The sequence below is a fragment of the Paramormyrops kingsleyae genome, chromosome 14, assembly GCF_048594095.1.
Source record: "Paramormyrops kingsleyae isolate MSU_618 chromosome 14, PKINGS_0.4, whole genome shotgun sequence".
Classification (NCBI taxonomy): domain Eukaryota; kingdom Metazoa; phylum Chordata; class Actinopteri; order Osteoglossiformes; family Mormyridae; genus Paramormyrops; species Paramormyrops kingsleyae.
This window is the reverse complement of record NC_132810.1, coordinates 26,895,575-26,915,216: the sequence shown is the minus strand read 5'-3', so window position 1 is coordinate 26,915,216 and position 19,642 is coordinate 26,895,575. Positions and strand designations below refer to the sequence as shown.

Genomic DNA, 19,642 nt, shown 5'->3' with positions numbered 1-19,642 from the left:
CCTGAGTGACTGAGGGAGCGACAGAGAGAGAGAGAGCGCTGTTCTCTTCTCTTCTCAGTGTTCTGTGTGTGAGTGAGCAGAGCGGGACACAGCAACACAATAAATCTGTATGTGTGTAGGGGAGGGGCGCTGTGACTAGTCTATCACAGAACGCAGACACAGTCAGCTACCCAATGAGAATTTTTATTCAATCCGAGCACAGATATTGACTTGTATTACTCGTATGATACTCGTACTCGTCAAAAGTGCTTTATCCGTACCGCATACTCGTTTCAGCCGAGTATCCGGCTCAACTCTAATAAGAACTATACAAACGAGAGGAGGCCATTCCGCCCATCGAGCTCGCTTGATAATATACAGTATATATTATAATTGCAACTGACAGAATCTGCACTGTACTACGATACAAATGATCTCTCCGTAAAGGCAAGTAATTGATTTTAATTGTTCACAATATCGTCAAATCACATGCCCCTACATATGGTGGGCCTAAAAGCCCAGAGCACGTCAACATTAACACAATGTAAAACTTATGAAAATGCAAAACACATCAAGACAAAAATTAAGCAAATTTAATTTGTACTGTGTTCCCTTACTGTGTTAAGAACTTAAGAAATTTACAAACGAGAGGAGGCCATTCGGCCCATCAAGCTCGTTTGGGGAGAACTTAACTAATAGCTCAGAGTTGTTAAAATCTTATCTAGCTCTGATTTAAAGGAACCCAAGGATTCAGCTTGCACTATGTTATCAGGAAGACTATTCCATACTCTGACTACACGCTGTGTAAAGAAGTGCTTCCTTAAATCCAGTTTGAAATGTTCTCCCACTAATTTCCACCTATGGCCACAAGTTCTTGTATTTGAACTAATGCTGAAGTAACTTTTAAAACAAATTAGAGGAAGCACTTCTTTACACAGCGTGTAGTCAGAGTATGGAATAGTCTTCCTGCTATTGTAGTGGAAGCTAAAACCATGGGTTCCTTTAAATCAGAGCTAGATAAGATTTTAACAACTCTGAGCTATTAGCTAAGTTCTCCCCAAACGAGCTTGATGGGCCGAATGGCCTCCTCTCGTTTGTAAATTTCTTATGTTCTTATTAGAGTTGAGCCGGATACTCAGCTGAAACGAGTATCCGGTACGGATAACGCACTTTTGACGAGTACGAGTATCATACGAGTAATACAAGTCAATATCTGTGCTCGGATTGAATAAAAATTCTCATTGGGTAGCTGACTGTGTCTGCGTTCTGTGATAGACTAGTAAAAAAAAATAAAGGTAGTTGTGGTATAATTAATATTACAAATTAAGCTACACACACAAACACACACACACACACACACACACACACACTCCCCAACCCTCTCTCTTTCTCTCTCTCTCTGTCTCTCTCTTACTCACTCACTCACTCACACACACTCACACATACCTGGTGTGGAAATAAAAAAAATAAAAAAGAACCAAAAAAAAAAGAAATCACACTGATCATAAAAAAATTAAAAGTTAAAAAAAGAAAGTTATGTTGAGATGAAAACTCTTGTTCATTACATTTTACTTCATAATTGCAACCGCATGTGTTGTATTCATTGTTGCAAAACTTGTTCTGTATATAGTTCGTTTGTTATCGTGATCAAAACCACTGATCTGAAGCTCAATGCTGATGCTGTCATGTAAATAGTTTTCTAATCAGCAATAAATATAACAATTTCTGATCAACCCATATCAATTGCATGCTTAAAATAACATACCGGTTAAAGCCCCACCCATTTAAAGACAACCCGACCCACTTCCAGGTCAAACCCCGCCCACTTCCGGGTTAGGCCCCGTCCATTCCGAGTACAGATACAGATAATTCATATGGTTAACAGATACGGATACAGATACAGATAATGCTGTACTCGCTCATCCCTAGTTCTTATGTTCTTATGTTCTTAACTATTCGGTTGAACAGCATCCAAACCTGTTAGAATCTTATAGACCTGGATCATGTCCCCCCTCAGTCTCCTTTGCTTGAGGCTGAACAGATTTAGCTCAACTAACCTTTCCTCGTATGACATTCCTCTAAGACCAGGAATCATTCTTGTGGCCCTACGCTGCACCTTTTCTAAGGCCGCAATGTCCTTTTTAAGATATGGTGACCAAACCTGCACACAATATTCTAGGTGAGGTCTCACCAAGGAATTGTATAATCTTAGCATTACCTCCCTTGACTTAAACTCCACACACCTGGAGATATACCCCAACATCCTATTGGCCTTTTTTATTGCTTCCCCGCACTGGCGAGAATGAGACATGGAAGCATCAACATACGCACCAAGGTCTTTCTCATAATCAGCTACCTTTATTTCAGTAGGTCCCATAAAATACCTGTACTTTATATTTCTGCTCCCTACATGGAGTACCTTACATTTGTCTATGTTAAATTTCATCTGCCAGGTGTCAGCCCAGTCACTAATTAAATCAAGATCCCACTGTAGCTGCTGAGCCGCTAGTTCAGTATCTGCTACACCACCCACCTTGGTGTCATCTGCAAATTTCACCAGTTTACTGTATATATTGGTGTCTATATCATTTATGTAAATTAGGAACAATAGTGGTCCTAAAATTGAACCCTGCAGTACCCCACTATGAACGCAGGCCCACTGTGACATTGTGCCTCTTATAACTACTCGCTGCTTCCTATCTGTTAACCAGTTATCAATCCAGGTCGCTACAGTTCCTAAAATACCTGTCGCTTTGAGTATTGCAGGGTTGTGCATTTTAATTCCAACTCCTCTCTGTGTATGAAAAGTTTCATGTTCTCCCTGAGTTATCGGAGTTTCCTTCAGAAGTCCTAACACATGTGCCTGTAAAGTGTCTCTAAATTGCCTGCAGTGTGCACTGTATGTGCATGTGCTCTGCAATGGATTGGCATCTCATTTAGGGTTTACCCCAGCTTTGTGCTCTCAACTGCATGGGTTAGGCCCCCCTGTTCTTCTGAAATGCAATAGAAAGAAAAATAATACCACCCTCCGTGATCCTGATCAGCATGGATCAAGTGGCTGGAAGATGGATAGATTCTGGAAAGTAAAATTATGGTGTGCACTGGAATGTACATCAAACTTTTGCCTCAGTTTATCTACAGTATTTTGCTTTTTTCTAGGTTGTACGGGATCAGATCTCTCACTGTACAGTAAAGTTGCGTCAGACTACGGGCCTTATGGAATACTGTTTGGAGGTCATCAAAGAGAATGACCCAAGTGGCTTCCTGCAGGTAGGAGTAGTGAGCATCCTTCAGTAAGAGTCTGCATGAGACAGGGAAGTCATTTAAGAATCAAACAAAAAAGATTATTGATGTTATTGTGAAAAATACAAAGACATCCAGATAAAGAATTAATTGGCATTTTTTATTTTTTATGTGTAATAGATGGATGTTGATTATGCATTCTGCTCTGTATTACCATGCCAGAGCTGGTTTTTAAGAAATCTCATGTTACATTACAATCTGTCACAGATCTCAGAAGCCCTCATCCGAAGAGTTAATTTGACTGAGAGCCAGTGGGGAAAGGGCACATTGACCCCAAGGATGACGAGTGACTTTGACCTGACTTTGGACAGCAGTTCACTGCTTCAGACCATCCATCAGCTAGATTTTGTGGAGATGAAAGGTAAAGACTAGTGTGCGATCGTCACTTGGATAAATTGTCAGCTATTGTATTAACATATTAATAATGCTTGGTTTCCAGTGTATTATGTGTTTATGCATGTATGGGTGTAAGCTAATCTTAGGTCACATTTCAGTGCCAGCAGCACCAATGCTTCAGCTGGAGGATTGCTGCACAAATAACAACAGTGCCACCCTATCATGGAAGCAGCCGCCCCTGTCAACCGTCACTGTGGATGGCTACATCCTGGAGCTGGATGATGGCAATGGGGGCCAGTTTAGGGTGGGAATCCATGCATATTAAAAATGATGATGCATGACAGGAGTAACGTGGTTTGTTGTTGTCCAGTTTGTTAGTTTGTTAGCGTCATAATGTATACAAGAATATAATGTGTTGGCATTATAAGGTTCTAATTTTAAAATAGGCCTCCCCTCACACAGTTCTCAGTGACATAATATGATACTGAGGATATAGTAATTGTTACAGCTAAAAGTGATTGTGACAGCTCTAAATGTTATAAAAAGTAATACATTTGTGTAAATGTACAGTACATTTTACAATTTTCTTTGACTGATTTTTCCTTTTGTGCCAAACCATGTATTTCCTGGCAGGAAGTGTATGTTGGAAAAGAAACTATATGCACAGTTGATGGGCTGCATTTCAACAGCACTTACAAGTCTCGTGTGAAAGCCTTCAATGCTAGTGGAATGAGCCAGAGCAGCAAAACTCTGATCATCCAAACCTCAGAGAGTAAGGAGTCACTGTTTTGTAAATATAGCATGCTTGCATATTCATATCCAGATCTTCTTACTGGCAGAAATGCATAGATATTTATCCATTGCTAATGATTAATATGGACCCAGCGAGTCCTGTCTGAACTGTTACTAAACTGAATTGTAATTGCTGTTGTTTCAAATTAATATGCCGACTAACTAAGCAAATAACAGCCTCTTAGCAAACCATATAATGTAACCTAAATGCTCTTAAGTACAACATTGACTGTGGATTATTGTACAAAGATTTTCTATAATCTTGTGAACGAATAACAATTACTTATATGTGACTAAGGACATTACGTATACATAATGACCTTAGTCAGTGATTTTCAAGATTCAAGATTCAAGATTCAAAGAACTTTATTAATCCCAAAGGGAAATTGCTTTGTCTTGGTTATACAGTTGCTATGAAGAAAGGGAAAAAAAGGAAATAGTATAGGAAAAAGTATTAGAATGGAAAAATATAGATATAAAAATTTAAAGAAAAATACCAATAAGTAGAAGTAAAATATAATAAAATTAAATTAAATATAGCATTAAATATAAATTAAATATTTTAATGCTCTTCTGCTGTTATCTCTCATTTTGCCACCTCTAATTATTTTTCTCTTTATTGCATTTCAGCAGGACTCCCTCCGTGTGATATAGCAACAGGTATGTCTGTATCTTTGTATGCCTATTAGTGAATTAGCTCATTTTAATTCAAATATACAGTCACGGAATGTGATTTTATGCATATGCATACTTTTTGGTGGGAATAGTCTAAAGTATCAATATTAAGCAATGCACTAATATTTAGAAATATTATAGACGTTTTGTATGTTGTACAAATGTACACACACTTAACTATTATGCCTTCAAAATGTTATGCATTTACCTGGAGATATTTTGTCTCTGTAACTGTGTTAGTTAAAAGGGAGTGACAAAGTCTCCATGTCATACTTGAGTGAAAAGATGATTTCTGAGAATTCTACATTTTTAACATCAGTTAGCTAAAAGTCACCTGTATGTAAAAGTGATTTAGAGATTGTACTAATGCAGACGGCATAATAACACCCAAACCGGTTAGGCTATACAGTGCTGTCATTCTGTAGCACTCCATGATACATAAAAATAGTCATATACTGTAGTACCAAATCGAGAAAATATTTTATCTATGTCCTTTGATATTCAAAAGAGAATAATATGTATAACCATATGTAGTATGTAATAATATGTATAACCAGTTGGATAATTGTCCCTAAATTGACCATAGTATGTGACAAAGGCATGGGTTTGGATTCACCAACGGTAAGAGCCAAATCAGCCCTGAACCCCCCTAAACGCACATGGTACTCCCACAATATCCATACCCAAACCTACACCCTTGGTATGTGATTCTGTGTTAGTGTGTGCCTTGAAATGGATTGACATCCCATCTTGGGTGCCCCCTGCCTTGTGCTCTTTGCCTCCGGGGATATAGGCTCCATGCTCATTGCAATGCTATGCTAGATAACTAGTTAAGGGAGATGGATGGATGGATGGATGGAGGTTATTTTTATAGTGTTTTCTTCTAAATGACCATTAGTTAAATTCTGACCACATTTAAGGGGTTTTAATTTTCTGGCTATGGAATTCTAAACCAGAAAACTAGAAACTGCCAAAAACCAGAACAAAATACCACCTTGATATGGTGTCATATCAAATTGTGTTTAAAGAATCATAAATTGCTGTTAATTGGTATGAGAATGTTTCTCTAACCAGACAATTTATTAGCAACTATATTGACTTGGAAATTGGTGGTAACAGCTTGAAAGTTGAATTAGACAAATATCTTTTTTAGGTAAATTGCTAAGGTGGCGCCTTTATACCCCTTTTACTAATTGTATTATAATCATAAAAACTGGGGTTGTGTGCAGCCTGAAAACTCTGTTTTGTTTTAATTGACAGGCACTTTTCCAAGACAGTAAAATACTTTGATTATAACAGGGTTGTTTATTTTGGATGTTTGACGATGGTAATGATGATGATAATAACAATAATTATAAGGCCAATTCATAATTCATAGCTATTGAAGTACTGTATGGGTTCACTTTTTTTTACATATATGAAATCCTTTATATATTGTATTTATTGGCATATAAGTCATGTTCTCCCCATGTCATCCAAAGACATGACGTTAAGTTAAATGGCTTCCCAAAATTCCCTGTAGTGTGTGATTGTGCGTGCAATCAGCCAGTTGGGGTTATTGTGAAAATGGAATATTTATTAACATGTTGTGGGAATCATATTGCAACATCTCCTGTTATTAACTATTTCACATGGAAATTGAGACAATACATTAAACACCTTAGTTTGCCTCAAGCAGGGTAACAACCTTCTGTACAGGTCTTTTAAGGAACACCATTTTAGTTGTGGATTTCTTTGTTTTGTCAAACTTAATGTCACTAACCAGCAATCTTAGTTTTCTAACCCTACCATCTGACCCTGGGTAGACTTTTGTAATTCTGGCCAGCTTCCTCTCATTGCGTGCTGCCAGATCATCTTGTAGAAGACTGATGTTGCTAGCCTTCAAGTTCCTTCTGTCCTTGTGCCACCTTTGTCTTGGTTCAAAAGATATTCATTTTTCCATTGAGTCCAAAACTTTTTCTCAAAGTCAGTGGCCTTCACAATGAATATTGATGAGATAGGTGTCCTCACACCTGTAGTAGTTTGCATACTGTCAATGGCCCATCAGTCTGGAATGTCACTGCACCCCACACCCATCACTTTGGAAAGGCAATTTGAAACGCAAGAAAAGTAGCAACAATAAAATCCCTTTCACAGTTTATTGGTAGATGGAATGAAAAATGAAAAACTGTGACTATATAAATATAGAAAGCGATAAATATGATACAGTGATTATTATTAATGGCTTCCAAAACGATAAAGATCTTATCCCAACATTACCCCTGTCCTGCCCCGATCGTCCGCTCCTTCCGTGTACCACGCCCCCTCATTAACCTCGCATGGGATCCCCATGTGATCAGCTGTTTCTGGTTGTTGTCATTAGTCCTCTGTATTGTCCGCGTTTCAGTTTGTTTCCCCAGTCCGGTCATTGGGAGAGTTCGACTTGCTTAAAGCAACACATTCTGATCTTGATGCAATGCATTACGGTTAGATGCACTGCGACCTCTCACCCGGCTGCCACTGTTGCCAACTCCTCAGCAAGGGAAGTCGCTATTGGCCATCCCAAAAGTCGCTAGAAGTCGCTAAATGACGTCATCGTCTTATTTGCATAAGGTGCATGTTCATTATAATGGACGCTGTTGGAGCACGGCGTCTCTACCGGGTCCGTGGATGAGAAGAGATTCACAGCTGACACGGGGAGAAGTTGCAAATCACCGGTTTATTGTCTTGACTGATTATAATCAGGGAGCGGCCGTCTGACATACATTCAGCATGTACAGGAGGAGGCTCTGCCATATGTATCAGCTGTATCCCTTTTAAAGCCCTTTGGGCATCCCCCTCCCCTTTCTCGGTACCTTCCGTTAGGGGTGTAACGATTCATTCATTTTCTCGATGCATCGATTACAAATCCTGCCGATGCATATGCATCGATCTTGAAACATGGATTTTTGAATCGTGAATCGTTTGTTTCAGTCAATAATCGATTTAATATTTTAAAATCGAATGAATCGCGATTATATAACAAATATACGATGGATAATTAAAAAAAATAAATATAAATCTTAAATTAGTTGCGTCTGCGACGTAAAGTGCGCCCTCACTGCAGTGGCGCAGTGGATTACGTCGCTAATCTTCAATTCGCGCCTGTTTGTTGTCATCTGAATAAACGCAGCAGTGCACAATGGAGGGCAACGAAGAAGGAGAAATTTGCAAGGCACCAGCCAACATGAGATCAAAGGTTTGGGATTACTTCGGTTTTCACAAAGTAAATGGAAAGATTGACAAGTCCGTTGCAGTTTGCAGACATTGTAAATCTGAGTTAAAATACTTTGGAAATACAACGAACAGATGAATATTTCGCAATTTTTCAGAGAGCACGTCACAATATACTATACTAAAATTTACAGAATAGAATCGTTAATAATCGAATCGAATCAAATTTCATTGTTAATCGAATCGAATTTAATCGTTCTGATTTGCAAAAATCGTTTTTGAATCGAATCGATTCGCTGTCTACCCAAAGATTCACAGCCCTACCTTCCGTGTACGTGACAACCACATGTGTGATTCCAGCCGGCTCGTACTGTAGTTGTGCTTCTGGAAGGCTAAAAGATAAGTAGGGGCCGCTGATATTCTCTGTCGCCCTCCCTATCTGTTCCGATTAGGTAGCCTTGCCTTGCCGGCGCGCCAGTCAGTTCTTGTTTTGATTAGTTACAGCCTTATAGAATCATTCCCTTTATTTTATTAATTATTCCCTCAATTCCCCCTTTTGATCTCCGCAAGGAAATCACCCTGATTATGCTGATTAGTGATATTTTCCCTTATTTATGAAATTTTGCTTTCCCCCTTTTGGTCTCCGCAAGGAGATCACCCTATTGGCGGGGGAGTCGTAGTTCAAAGCTGTCCAAATGACCTTTGCCCCTCTCCGGCCCGACAAGCAGGAGAGGCATCATTCGCGCATAGGTGCCATCCCGCTTCTCTATCACGGTAGTGATGAGACGAACTGACAGTGCGCGCAGGCAGGGAATACAACAACACCCGCAAGTAACTAAAATCGCAGCAAAAGTAGCAAAGGATAATAAAAGCAAGCCCATTAAGCCTTTCCACTGTCCGAACGCTGAGGTCAGCCAAGCATCCCAGATGTTATTGATCCCGGAGTGTGCATGCATCGTTTTGGAGAGGGTCCGGAGACCCTCGAGTGCCCTGGTCACTGAGCCGTCTGGTGCTGTGTTATTGGGAATGCAAGTACAGCATACTTCCCCAAACATAGCACACACTCCCCCCTTTAGGACTCCAAAGAGTTCCACACACAATCCTGTCCATCCAGCCTAGGAAGGAGGGCAAAAACCCTGAGCTTCAGGGAAATTCCACTCCCAGCCCACCACAGGCGCGGCCCCCCTTCGGAGTCCATGGCTGGCATGGCTCACAAACCACTAATCATTAACACTTTAAGCATTTTAAGCATCACACAACACACTTGTTTCCCCCAACATTCCCCTTTTTATCTTGATCTTCATCCTGGTCCTAGTGTTGTCTGGTGATGGATGAGGTGCTTTTGTTCTTTCTGGTCGTTGGAGCAGGGGTGGACTACCCTGCTCTGGTTGCTCAGGTCAGGGGATTATTCTGCCCCTTCTGTTGAGACCTGAGTTGCGTCTAGTTCAGCCGAACTGATGCTCTGGATTCCTTCCCTCAGGGCCTCCTGAATCTCTGCTGTGGTTCTCCCTGGGTCCTCCGCAGCCGCGCACTGGCTCCAGTGAAACCACGTGTCGCCTTTGCCTTTCAGACTAACCGCGTGTGACGTCCTCTCAGTGACCTGGAAGGGGCCCGTCCACCTGGGCTCTGACCACTTCCGTTTGATGACTTTCAGGAGGACCCACTCCACCGTGTGTGGTTTGGCTGGCTGGTTCTCTGGTCTCGCCTCCTGGATCTGTTTAGAGAAATCTGCAACGAGACCTTGCAAACAATCATAATATGCCCTAGGATTTTGCTCCCCCTCCTCGTCGGGGAGGTTAACCCTTTCTGGGGTCCTGGGAACTGCCTGCCTGTCTGGAGCTCAAAGGGGGTGAACCCGGTCCCCCTGTTTATGGAACACCTCACTGACATCATTGCCAGTGGTAAAGCGTCAACCCAATTCATTTTGGTCTGCGCGCAGATTTTTGCCAATTTTTGTTTTATTGTTTGGTTCATTCGCTCCACTTTTCCCTGGGACTGCGGATGATACACAGTTCCAAACGCATGTCTCAATCCCAACACTTTCTCTACCGTCCGGAGGTCCTCGTTCTTAAAGTGGGACCCATTGTCTGACCGAATCCTGTTGGGAAACCCGTGTCGTGGTATATACTGATTAATCAGAAACTTTATCACGGATACCCCATCCTCCTTCTTTGTGGGCCATGCTTCTGGCCACCCAGAGAATGCGTCCACACACATCAACACATATCTGAACCCTCTCACTGGAATCACCATGTCTATATAATCTATAATGATTTCTTCCCCTGACCTGGTGCACATTGGAAACTGCCCTTTCTCAGGCTTGACTGTGGGTCGCGAGTTATACAAGGTACAGGTAGCGCAACTCCGTACATGTCCCCCCACCGTCTCTTTCATAAATGGATGCCACCAGCTTGTCAGATTCTCTAACATTTGTCTCACCCCTGCATGACCCACCCCGTGGGCGTCTGCCAAGATTGTCTGGCGAAGGCCTGGGGGAAGGGCTGGCTTCCCTTCCTTACTCTGCCATAGCCCCTCCTTCTTGTGCCCCCCTTTCTCACTCCACATCGTTTTCTCCTTTGGGGAGGCCTTGTCCTGTTTGTGCTTAACTTTCTCTAGGGTCAGTCGGTAATTCTGGTGAACTTCCTCCTCTACCGTGATCATCTGTTTGGACACCACGTACCCTGCGACCCTCTTTGCTTCCTCATCTGCGGCATGATTTCCTTTCGCTACCATTGTTCCTGACCCTTCATGTCCCTTGCACTTGACCACTGCCACTCTTTTGGGAAGCATCAAGGCCTTTGCCAATTCCCTCATTTCTGCTTCGTGTTTTATTGGCTTGTTTCCCGCGGTCAAGAATCCTGCCCTCAGCCATTGGCTGAGTTCCACATGCACTGCGCCTACAGCATATGCTGAGTCTGAGTATATGGTAACTTCTTTCCCTTCTGCTAATTTCAGGGCCTCGATAACCGCTATCACCTCAGCTCTCTGGGCTGACTGGGCTCCCCCCAGCCTGTCTGCCTTCAAGGTTACATAATCCTGGCCTTGTCTGGCCACCACTGCATAGCCTGCCTGCAAACCTCCTGTGTCTGTTCTAAAACAACACCCATCTGTAAACCAATCGTCTGTCTTCTCTATTTTTCCTGCCCCTAAGTCTGGTCTGACTTTCTCCTCCTTCTGAACTCGGTACTCATACTCGTGTGGTTCTCCCCCGCTCATGTGGTCTGCCATGTTGATCCCTTCGTGAGAAAAATTCAGATTAGGTGCCTCTAGTATTTTACTAAGTCTCTGTTGCCTGAGTGACGTCATGGTAAACGTCTGTGAATTCACATAAGCCACCACACTGTGCAAGGTCAGAATGTGCAGCGGATGTCCCATCACTATGTGTGCTGTTTTCTGAATAATTTTGGCCACTCTTGTGCATGCGGGGTGTCTTTTTTCTGTAGTATCAAGTTTTATGCTGACGTACATCAGCACTCTCCTCTCTCCCCCTTTTTTCTGAAACAGGATGCCGTTGACGACCTCTCCTGTTTCCGAAACATCCAAGTGAAAAGGGAGAGAGTAATCTGGGAGGGCTAGGTACGCGGCCTGTGCTAGCCTCTGCTTTAAGGTGATAAACGCCTCCTCAGATGCTTGGTCCCAGTTAAGGGGCATCCTGAGGTTACGTAGGCCGTGTTCTCGGACAAGCGCCCTCAGGGGCTGTGTAAGTCCCGTGTAATCTGGAATGTAGGTTCGACTGTAACCTGTGAGCCCTAGGAAAGATAACATGTCTTTTACTGTGATGGGCTTTGGGTAATGCAAGATAGCCGACCGATGAGCTGGGGAGAGGCCTGTTCCTGCCCCCGACAACACTCGTCCTAGGAAGGTCACTGCTGTCCTAGCAATCTGCAATTTGTCTTTACTGACCTTAAAGCCTTTTTCTGACAGAAGGCGCAGCACTGACTGGGTGGCCTGTAGGGCCGCCTCCGCTGTTGGGGCCGCGATCAAAAGATCGTCCACGTATTGGACAAGGGTGACACTGTCCGGGAGAGGACACCCCTGCAAAGCCTGCTTCAGGACCTGGTTATAGATACCTGGAGAAAGGGCAAACCCTTGAGGCAGGCAGGTGTACCGCAGCTGGTAGCCCCTGTAAGTGAATGAGAATATGTCCCTACACTCCTCTGCTAGGGGCAAACAGAAAAAAGCATTTGCTAGATCAATGCATGTGAACCATTTTTGTTGCGGGGTCAGATTAGTTAGGGCAACATATGGGTTTGGAACTGGAACAGTAGGGGTCAGCAGGAGGTTGTTTATGGCGCGTAAGTCATGGGCCATCCGATATTTGCCTGTGCCGGGTTTTGCCACTGGGAGGATGGGGGTGTTCCACTGAGACGTGGAGGGCTCTAACACCCCGGCACGCAAGAGGCCCTCTATAGTCTCAGCTATCCCTTCCTCCGCCGCCGGCTTGTGCGGGTACTGTTTGAGCCAGAGGGGACCCTCCCCTGATTGAAGTTGGAACTGCACTGGCGTGCAGGATATTAGACCTACATCTGTGGGGCTGGTGGACCACAGTGAATCTGGCAGAGACGCCAGATGGGCCGCCGCCTTTGGGTGGTCCATCTTTTCACACCCGTGATCTCTAGCTATCTGCTCATGTTGCAGGAGGGCTGTGTCCTGTGTTGTGACCTGTATGCGATAGGTACTGCAGGAGGGCGAGAAGGAGACCTGTGGGATCTGGGTCTGTACCCAGTCCTCAGTTTCTCTGGCCCGTTTCACCATCGGGCCCAAATCCTTGGCCTGGTGTTTAGGATGGAGGGCCAGAGAGACATGTGGGACAGCTTCCTGTCCAATCATGTACTGTACCAGGGCAGCTGTTCTGGGGTAAGCAGTGTGGCTGAGGCTACCCCTTCGGGACCCACATATAAGTTCTCAGAGGCAACTTGCCACTGCTGGCCTTCTAGTTGCTCAACAAACAGTTCCTCATACCAATCAGTACTATCCCTGTCGTAGGAAAGGGTCACATGAGGAGGGTCAGGTGGGGGCACATAGGGCTCTAGGAGCGAGATCCAGGGCTGCCACGCTGAGTAGGCCGCCAGGATGCCAGTCAGGCTGGGTTCTAGTAGGCCCCAACAGATGTCTGTTAGGGCCTGACTCTGGACCGGCTGTACCAGCCACTGTCCCGTGCCCGCGGTGCAGGCGTCGCACCGCAGGCGAGTGCCCTCCGGCAGGGTGACCACCAGTCCGTCTGCACTACACAGGATCAAGGCCCCCAGCTTCACCAGCATGTCCCGTCCCAGGAGGTTCACTGGAACGGAAGAAGACACCACGAACAGGTGGAGAAAGGTCTGTTTTCCCACCGCAACCTTCACCGGTTTAGTCACTGGCAGTCTCTGTTCTTCCCCCGAGAAGCCCACAACGGTCACTGTTGAGGAAGACAGATGATGTTGTTGTGGAACCACGTTAAGAGTGGAATACGTGGCTCCCATGTCTACCAGAAATGGCAGTTCTTTGTCCATGACCATAAGGGACAGCATAGGGTCTGCCTCCCCTGCGTCCCGGGCCGCTCGCGGGAACCGTCATGGTGAGGAGGGGTACCAGTCCCACTCCCCTGCCTCCACTGCCGGATATTGTCCTGCTGTGGGAGCCGCTTGGGGGTTGGGGGCCATCACCTGATTTCCAAGAGGGCCTCCCCTGCCATGGACATTGGCTGGGACCGCTGCTGGGCAAGTCCTGGCCCAGTGTCCTTCCACCCCACACCTGAAACAGACACCTGACGGCGGTCCCCTTTGTGGAGCACCCCTTCCCCAGCCCCGGCCCCTGTATCCCCGACGCCAACCGCCTCGGCCCCTTCCCCATTGCTGGCCCCACCCTCCCTGTTGGGAGGTGGGTGGCCCGTTCCAAGTGCCGGGCGGGTATATGGGTGGTCCCCCTGGGGACACCCCCGCCACCATCTGCTTTCCCTGCTCTTTCCTTTTAGCTTCATTAGCCTTTTGCCTCGCTTCGCCCACCTGCAGCTTCAGTAATTGTGTCTGTAATTCCTTAAGGTTACTCTTTTCCTTTTCTGCTTCCTCTTCTGCCCTCTGCAAATGGCGTAGTACATGCCGGTCCCACACATGGGAGTCTGCTCCCGGGAGTTCCGGGCTGCCTAGTATAGCTGACCTAACTGCCTCTGGGACCCCCTCCATTACTGCCCGCCTAAACCACTCCCGGTGCACCCCTTCCTGCCCTGGGTGGCACCCGGTTCGACGGGTCCAATCCTCTTTACATTTATCCAAATATTCTCTAGGGTGAACCTTAGGATCCCACGTAAACTTTGGGACGGCTGCTCCACTAGGGGCGGGGAACATCTCCCGCATGGCGTCACCCAAGCGCATCACCACCATCGTCAGACACATATTGTCTGCATATGTAATAGTCCCTGCTCTGTCTTCTACGCCCTGTAGGGAATGTTTAGTCAAGCAGCGGGCTGCCACCGCCCGGAAATCTCCCAGTGCAAGCGTCATGCCCTGAGTGAGTTGGTCTAACTTCTCCATCCACTGTCCTCCCCCCTCTGCCGGGGGGGGCATTTTATCTGCCAAGGCCTGCACATCTCCTATAGAGAAAGGTTTATACCGTTCCCTTCCATTGCCTGCTCCCCTCAACAGGGGGAGCTGCTTGCCTCTGGAGCGCAGGCCGTATCTATTTCCAGACGGGCCTGGCAGTCCCTCTATGTACTCCTCGCTGAGTCCGTCTATCTGTAGGGCCACTTCTGTCTCCTCCTCCTCCAGTAACCCTAAAAACTGGCCCAGCACCTCTACTTTCTTCTGCGTCCGGACGCTGAGGCCTAGCTCTCTCCCTGGTGTGACGGGTTTACCACATCCACCTCCCCCTAGGTTTTCTGCCTGTTCCCTCAATACTCTGTTGCTAAATGCTGGCTGCTCTTGTGCCCTTGTATTTTCACGGACATCTGACCTGTCTCTTTTCACTTGACTAGAGCACTCAGATCCTACATCTGAGTCCCTGTCTGACTCCTCCTCTGCCTTCCCAGACCGGACACAGTCTGAGACTTCCTGAGTATCCTGTGTTCGAATGTGGAGGGTTCCTCCTGTCACATTGATCATGGGGCACATATGGGTCAGGGGCGCTGTTGAGAGCGCCTCCCTACCCTTATACACTGAGGGACGATCCCCATGTTTTAGTTGTTTTTCTTTTACGGGAGGGAGTGACTTACCCTCCCCTTTTTCCTCACTATGGAGGTGGTCTGTCCCTTGCCAAAATATGGCTAATCTCACCCACACTCTCCTTTCCTTCTCATGCCTCTCTTCCTCTTTTTTCCACTTCCCTTTCTGCACTATACTGGCTGTCGCCCTCTGCCTTGCTGCTTCGTCCCTTTGGCTAGCATGCTCTCTCTCCTTTTTCCACAGTAATTCTCCCAGTGAGCGCTTATCCTCTACTCGACACCCGGCGCTTTGAACCGCCCCACACATACGGTCCCCGGCATCAGCTACCTCCTTCTCTTTATCTCCTTCACCACTTGCCCCTTCTATGGCTTCCTTCACCACCTGGATCTGCTTTACTAGTGGCTTCCACACTGCATTTTCCGGGGACGCCCATCCCCCATCATCTAGCTCCCGATCAAACTCGCGGTCCATTTTTAATCAGTCCTGACTGTTTTGATCCCTTGTCTAACAGCCCTTCTGCCTCCGGATGTGGGTTCAGCCACCCACACTTAGTACACCTCCTTATCCTAGTCGAATGTCCTACCAACAAACACCACCAATACATAAATCAACAACTTCTAAAATAATAAGACTATATTCAGAGCAGCTCACTGTTGTGTCCCCCCTGAACAGGGCACGTCCCACAAGCTCAATCCCAGTCAAACAGGCCCGTTCCCACCCGAAACCCCCCCGATCCCCAGCAATGTCAACTTGGAAGGGGGTGTTCTGTACGCACAACTGAGACAACCCAGGTGGGAGTCAGCTTATCGGGCGCACTACCGGTGTTCTGACTCGACCAACGACAGCAAAATAGTCTTCAGGCATCACCCAACCTCCTGAGAGTCCAAGCTAGGTACCCGTCGGCCCTGCCCGTACTGAGTCAGCGGGTGCGGCCGGGCTGGCACGCTTTTGGGCATCCAATTGCTGAGAACTCCCCTTCGGTTCTGACAAACTGTAAGACCGCAAGCAGTGACAGCAGAGCCACGGTCAGCTCGACCAACAGAGAGCGAGCGGCGAGCACCCTGAACAGGAAGAACCCACAACCCTGCTCACCCACAACTCAGCACAACAACACACAAATAGCTTTGAGACTCCTCGTCTCGAGACTCCAACCTGTTTTAGAGAGGGGGACCTTATTCCCTCTGGCCAATCTAGCATTCGGGGGTCTTGAATTCCCCGGGACTCTAACCCAGCTTTTCTACCGCTCGTCAGCAAATAGTGGGGTTGCCACACCAAAGACAATGCGGGGGTCTCGTACCCTCTGCTCCCTAAGGTCCTACTTCCCTGCGGGGTTCCCGTACCTTCCGCTCCTTAAAATTCTATTTCCCTGCGCACAATACCTGGACACAATGCATACACAATATATAGACATACCCAATATATTATATAAACACAGTGCGTGCAACCTCTCCTCCGTCTTAATTTATTGACGGGCCCCTGGACACTTCAAACTGCTCAATTTGACATATCCAATGTGCAGATTTTGATATAACAGGCTCTGCATACCTCTTCTAGTCGGCGCCTCGCAGTTCTCTGTGTCCAAGTAGGCCGCGTCACCTCTTAGCCGAATCTTGCGAATCTCTTGGGGATCCCGGACGAGCCCCCAAATTGTTGGAGCACCGGGTCCGTGGATGAGAAGAGATTCACAGCTGACATGGGGAGAAGTTGCAAATCACCGGTTTATTGTCTTGACTGATTATAATCAGGGAGCGGCCGTCTGACATACATTCAGCATGTACAGGAGGAGGCTCTGCCATATGTATCAGCTGTATCCCTTTTAAAGCCCTTTGGGCATCCCCCCCCCCTTTCTCGGTACCTTCCGTGTACGTGACAACCACATGTGTGATTCCAGCCGGCTTGTACTGTAGTTGTCCTTCTGGAAGGCTAAAAGATAAGTAGGGGCCGCTGATATTCTCTGTCGCCCTCCCTATCTGTTCCGATTAGGTAGCCTTGCCTTGCCGGCGCGCCAGTCAGTTCTTGTTTTGATTAGTTACAGCCTTATAGAATCATTCCCTTTATTTTATTAATTATTCCCTCAACGCCGTAGGAATAATATAGTGGGAGAGACAAAAAGTGGTAAAAAAGAAAAAAAAAACAGCCTAACTACGTTTAGAACTACAAATGACCTTTATTCTTGTTTTTTTATATATCACAATTCCAACCCTCCTCCTATATCCGGACTTGGGACCGGCAAAAGTGACCCCAAAGAGACACTCTGGTGGAGTTATTTAATTAATTGTTTATTATTATTTTTTAAGTTTGCTTAAGTGTACAAGTCACAGTAAACAAGTGAACAGTGAACATTTTTAACCATAACATTTTTTGTATAAAATCTACATTAACAATCTAAATGGACCAAAAAAGGACAATAGAAAAAAACTGTCAATAGCATTGTAAGAAAATGATGCCCCTCCACATACAAACAGGCTGTGCTGGCTCACAGAAAGAGTGGGTCATCATCTCTATACGTTCTCTATACGTTAGGTTCAGTAACTGAGAGAGCTGATTTAAATGAGTAAGCAGCTGATGTGGCAAAAAGGTGTAGACCATCGTCAGGCAGTTGGTGCTCTTAGCAAGCCTCACCAGACTGAGGCTGTGTGAATCAAATCTGTGATTTATTTTAGTGCAGTCATTTATTTTAGACAAAGAAAATTAACATCCCGCCCTAAGGCCAGCCAGCGGCGGCTTCGCGCATGCGCGATTCATTTGGGGTGAACATCTCGTGCTCTGACTGCAGCTGGGCGGGGCTGCTGCGCGAGGAATGTACGCCTGTGAGTACTTTGGGACGGAGAGGAGCTCACGGCAGCACCTGCTGCTCGGTGAGAAGAGTAAGGACTATACGTGCTTTCAGGTCAGAGTCTCCAAAAGTCTCCAATAACACCAGAAAAAGTCGCTAGATTTGTTGCTAGTCGCTTTTTTGAAAACGAGTCGCTAGAGGGGTCTAAAAACTCGCTAAATATAGCGACAAAGTCGCTAAGTTGGCAACACTGCCGGCTGCACAAACTGGAACCGCCTCTGTGACGACACATCTTTGCCCTTATTGGCTGAAGAGTTTAGTTACACGCATGACGTTTGTATCCCAGGCATTTCCGATGCGTAATCTGCTATTTCTCCCGAATATCACGTAAAGCAGTAAGAACTGGTTTTCAGTTAATTTACCTGGTAAAATGAAGTGTAAATAAATTACATAAATGCTCTAATAGTACACGTAAGTTAGTGGTTTATTTATTGTTGCGTACAATTTATGTCATTTTTTATTTATTGTTCCATACAATTTGTGTACAATGCGTACAATTGCGTACAATTTATATTAGGTCAGCATTCACGTTCGACTTCTGATATTCAGATCGAGTTCTAGGCCAAACCGGTTTGTTCGACTTTCTAGAAATTTGAGTTCTAGTGAGTTCGAGAACCGAGGTACTACTGTACCTTATTTAAAAAAATACAGCTCTATAAGAAAACAAAACTTAAAAGAAAAAATAACAGTATGCTCTTTTTGGTGCTTTCTTTAGAGGTGGTTAAAAAAAGTCTGTAATGTTGCCATCCGACTTGTTAATGTTACCTTTGCAAATATATAAAATAACTATTGTGTATGTTGTTTTGTTAAAGGTTCAAGTTTCAATTCATTTATCATACGTATGGTAACACAGGGTCAACATTACAATTAAATGTGTTGGAGGAGAGGATAAGCAGGAAAACAAGTCTCAGCATTGGAGGACAAGAAGATGAAGTACAATAAAATTAAAAAGTCATAAATAAGGGAATGTCTATGTATGTATGGGGGGTGGGGGGTGGAAATAGTGCACACACCAGTTTTGTACATTGAGAAAGTGACTTAGTATAAAAAAAATGCACCTTGAGGAATAATTCCACATAATACCAGTACATTTTTGTACACTTTTTAAGTGTTGGAGTTGAGGAGTCTGGTGGTGGTGGAAACTGTTCTTGAGTCTGGTAGTCCGAGCACCCAAGGTACTGCATCTACTTCTAAGCAGTAACAGACTGAACAGCTGGCTTCTTGGGTAGCTGTGGTCTCTGATGATGCTGTGTGCTTTTCACAGGCACCGCTGAAGACCACAGCATGCCAGCTCTTCAATCTGTTACCATCTGTTACTGATGTCAAATTCTTTTTCGGGACCAACTCCCCCATCTCGTCCATGCCACTACGTTATCAAATACATAATATGTTG

General features: G+C 45.3%; 1 protein-coding gene across 4 annotated transcripts in view; it reads left to right on the top strand.

The window, feature by feature from the left end:
* Positions 1-19,642, top strand: part of trim9 (tripartite motif containing 9) — a 135,092-nt gene that overhangs the window by 102,464 nt on the left and 12,986 nt on the right. For 3 of the 4 annotated variants that reach the window (XM_072698908.1, XM_072698906.1, XM_072698909.1), the window contains 5 exons: positions 3,139-3,249; positions 3,490-3,643; positions 3,777-3,922; positions 4,252-4,390; positions 5,041-5,070. In XM_072698908.1, the coding sequence (XP_072555009.1) occupies positions 3,139-3,249; positions 3,490-3,643; positions 3,777-3,922; positions 4,252-4,390; positions 5,041-5,070 (580 nt within the window). The remainder of the gene's footprint in view (positions 1-3,138; positions 3,250-3,489; positions 3,644-3,776; positions 3,923-4,251; positions 4,391-5,040; positions 5,071-19,642) is intronic. The other variant, XM_072698907.1, reaches the window with a different exon arrangement.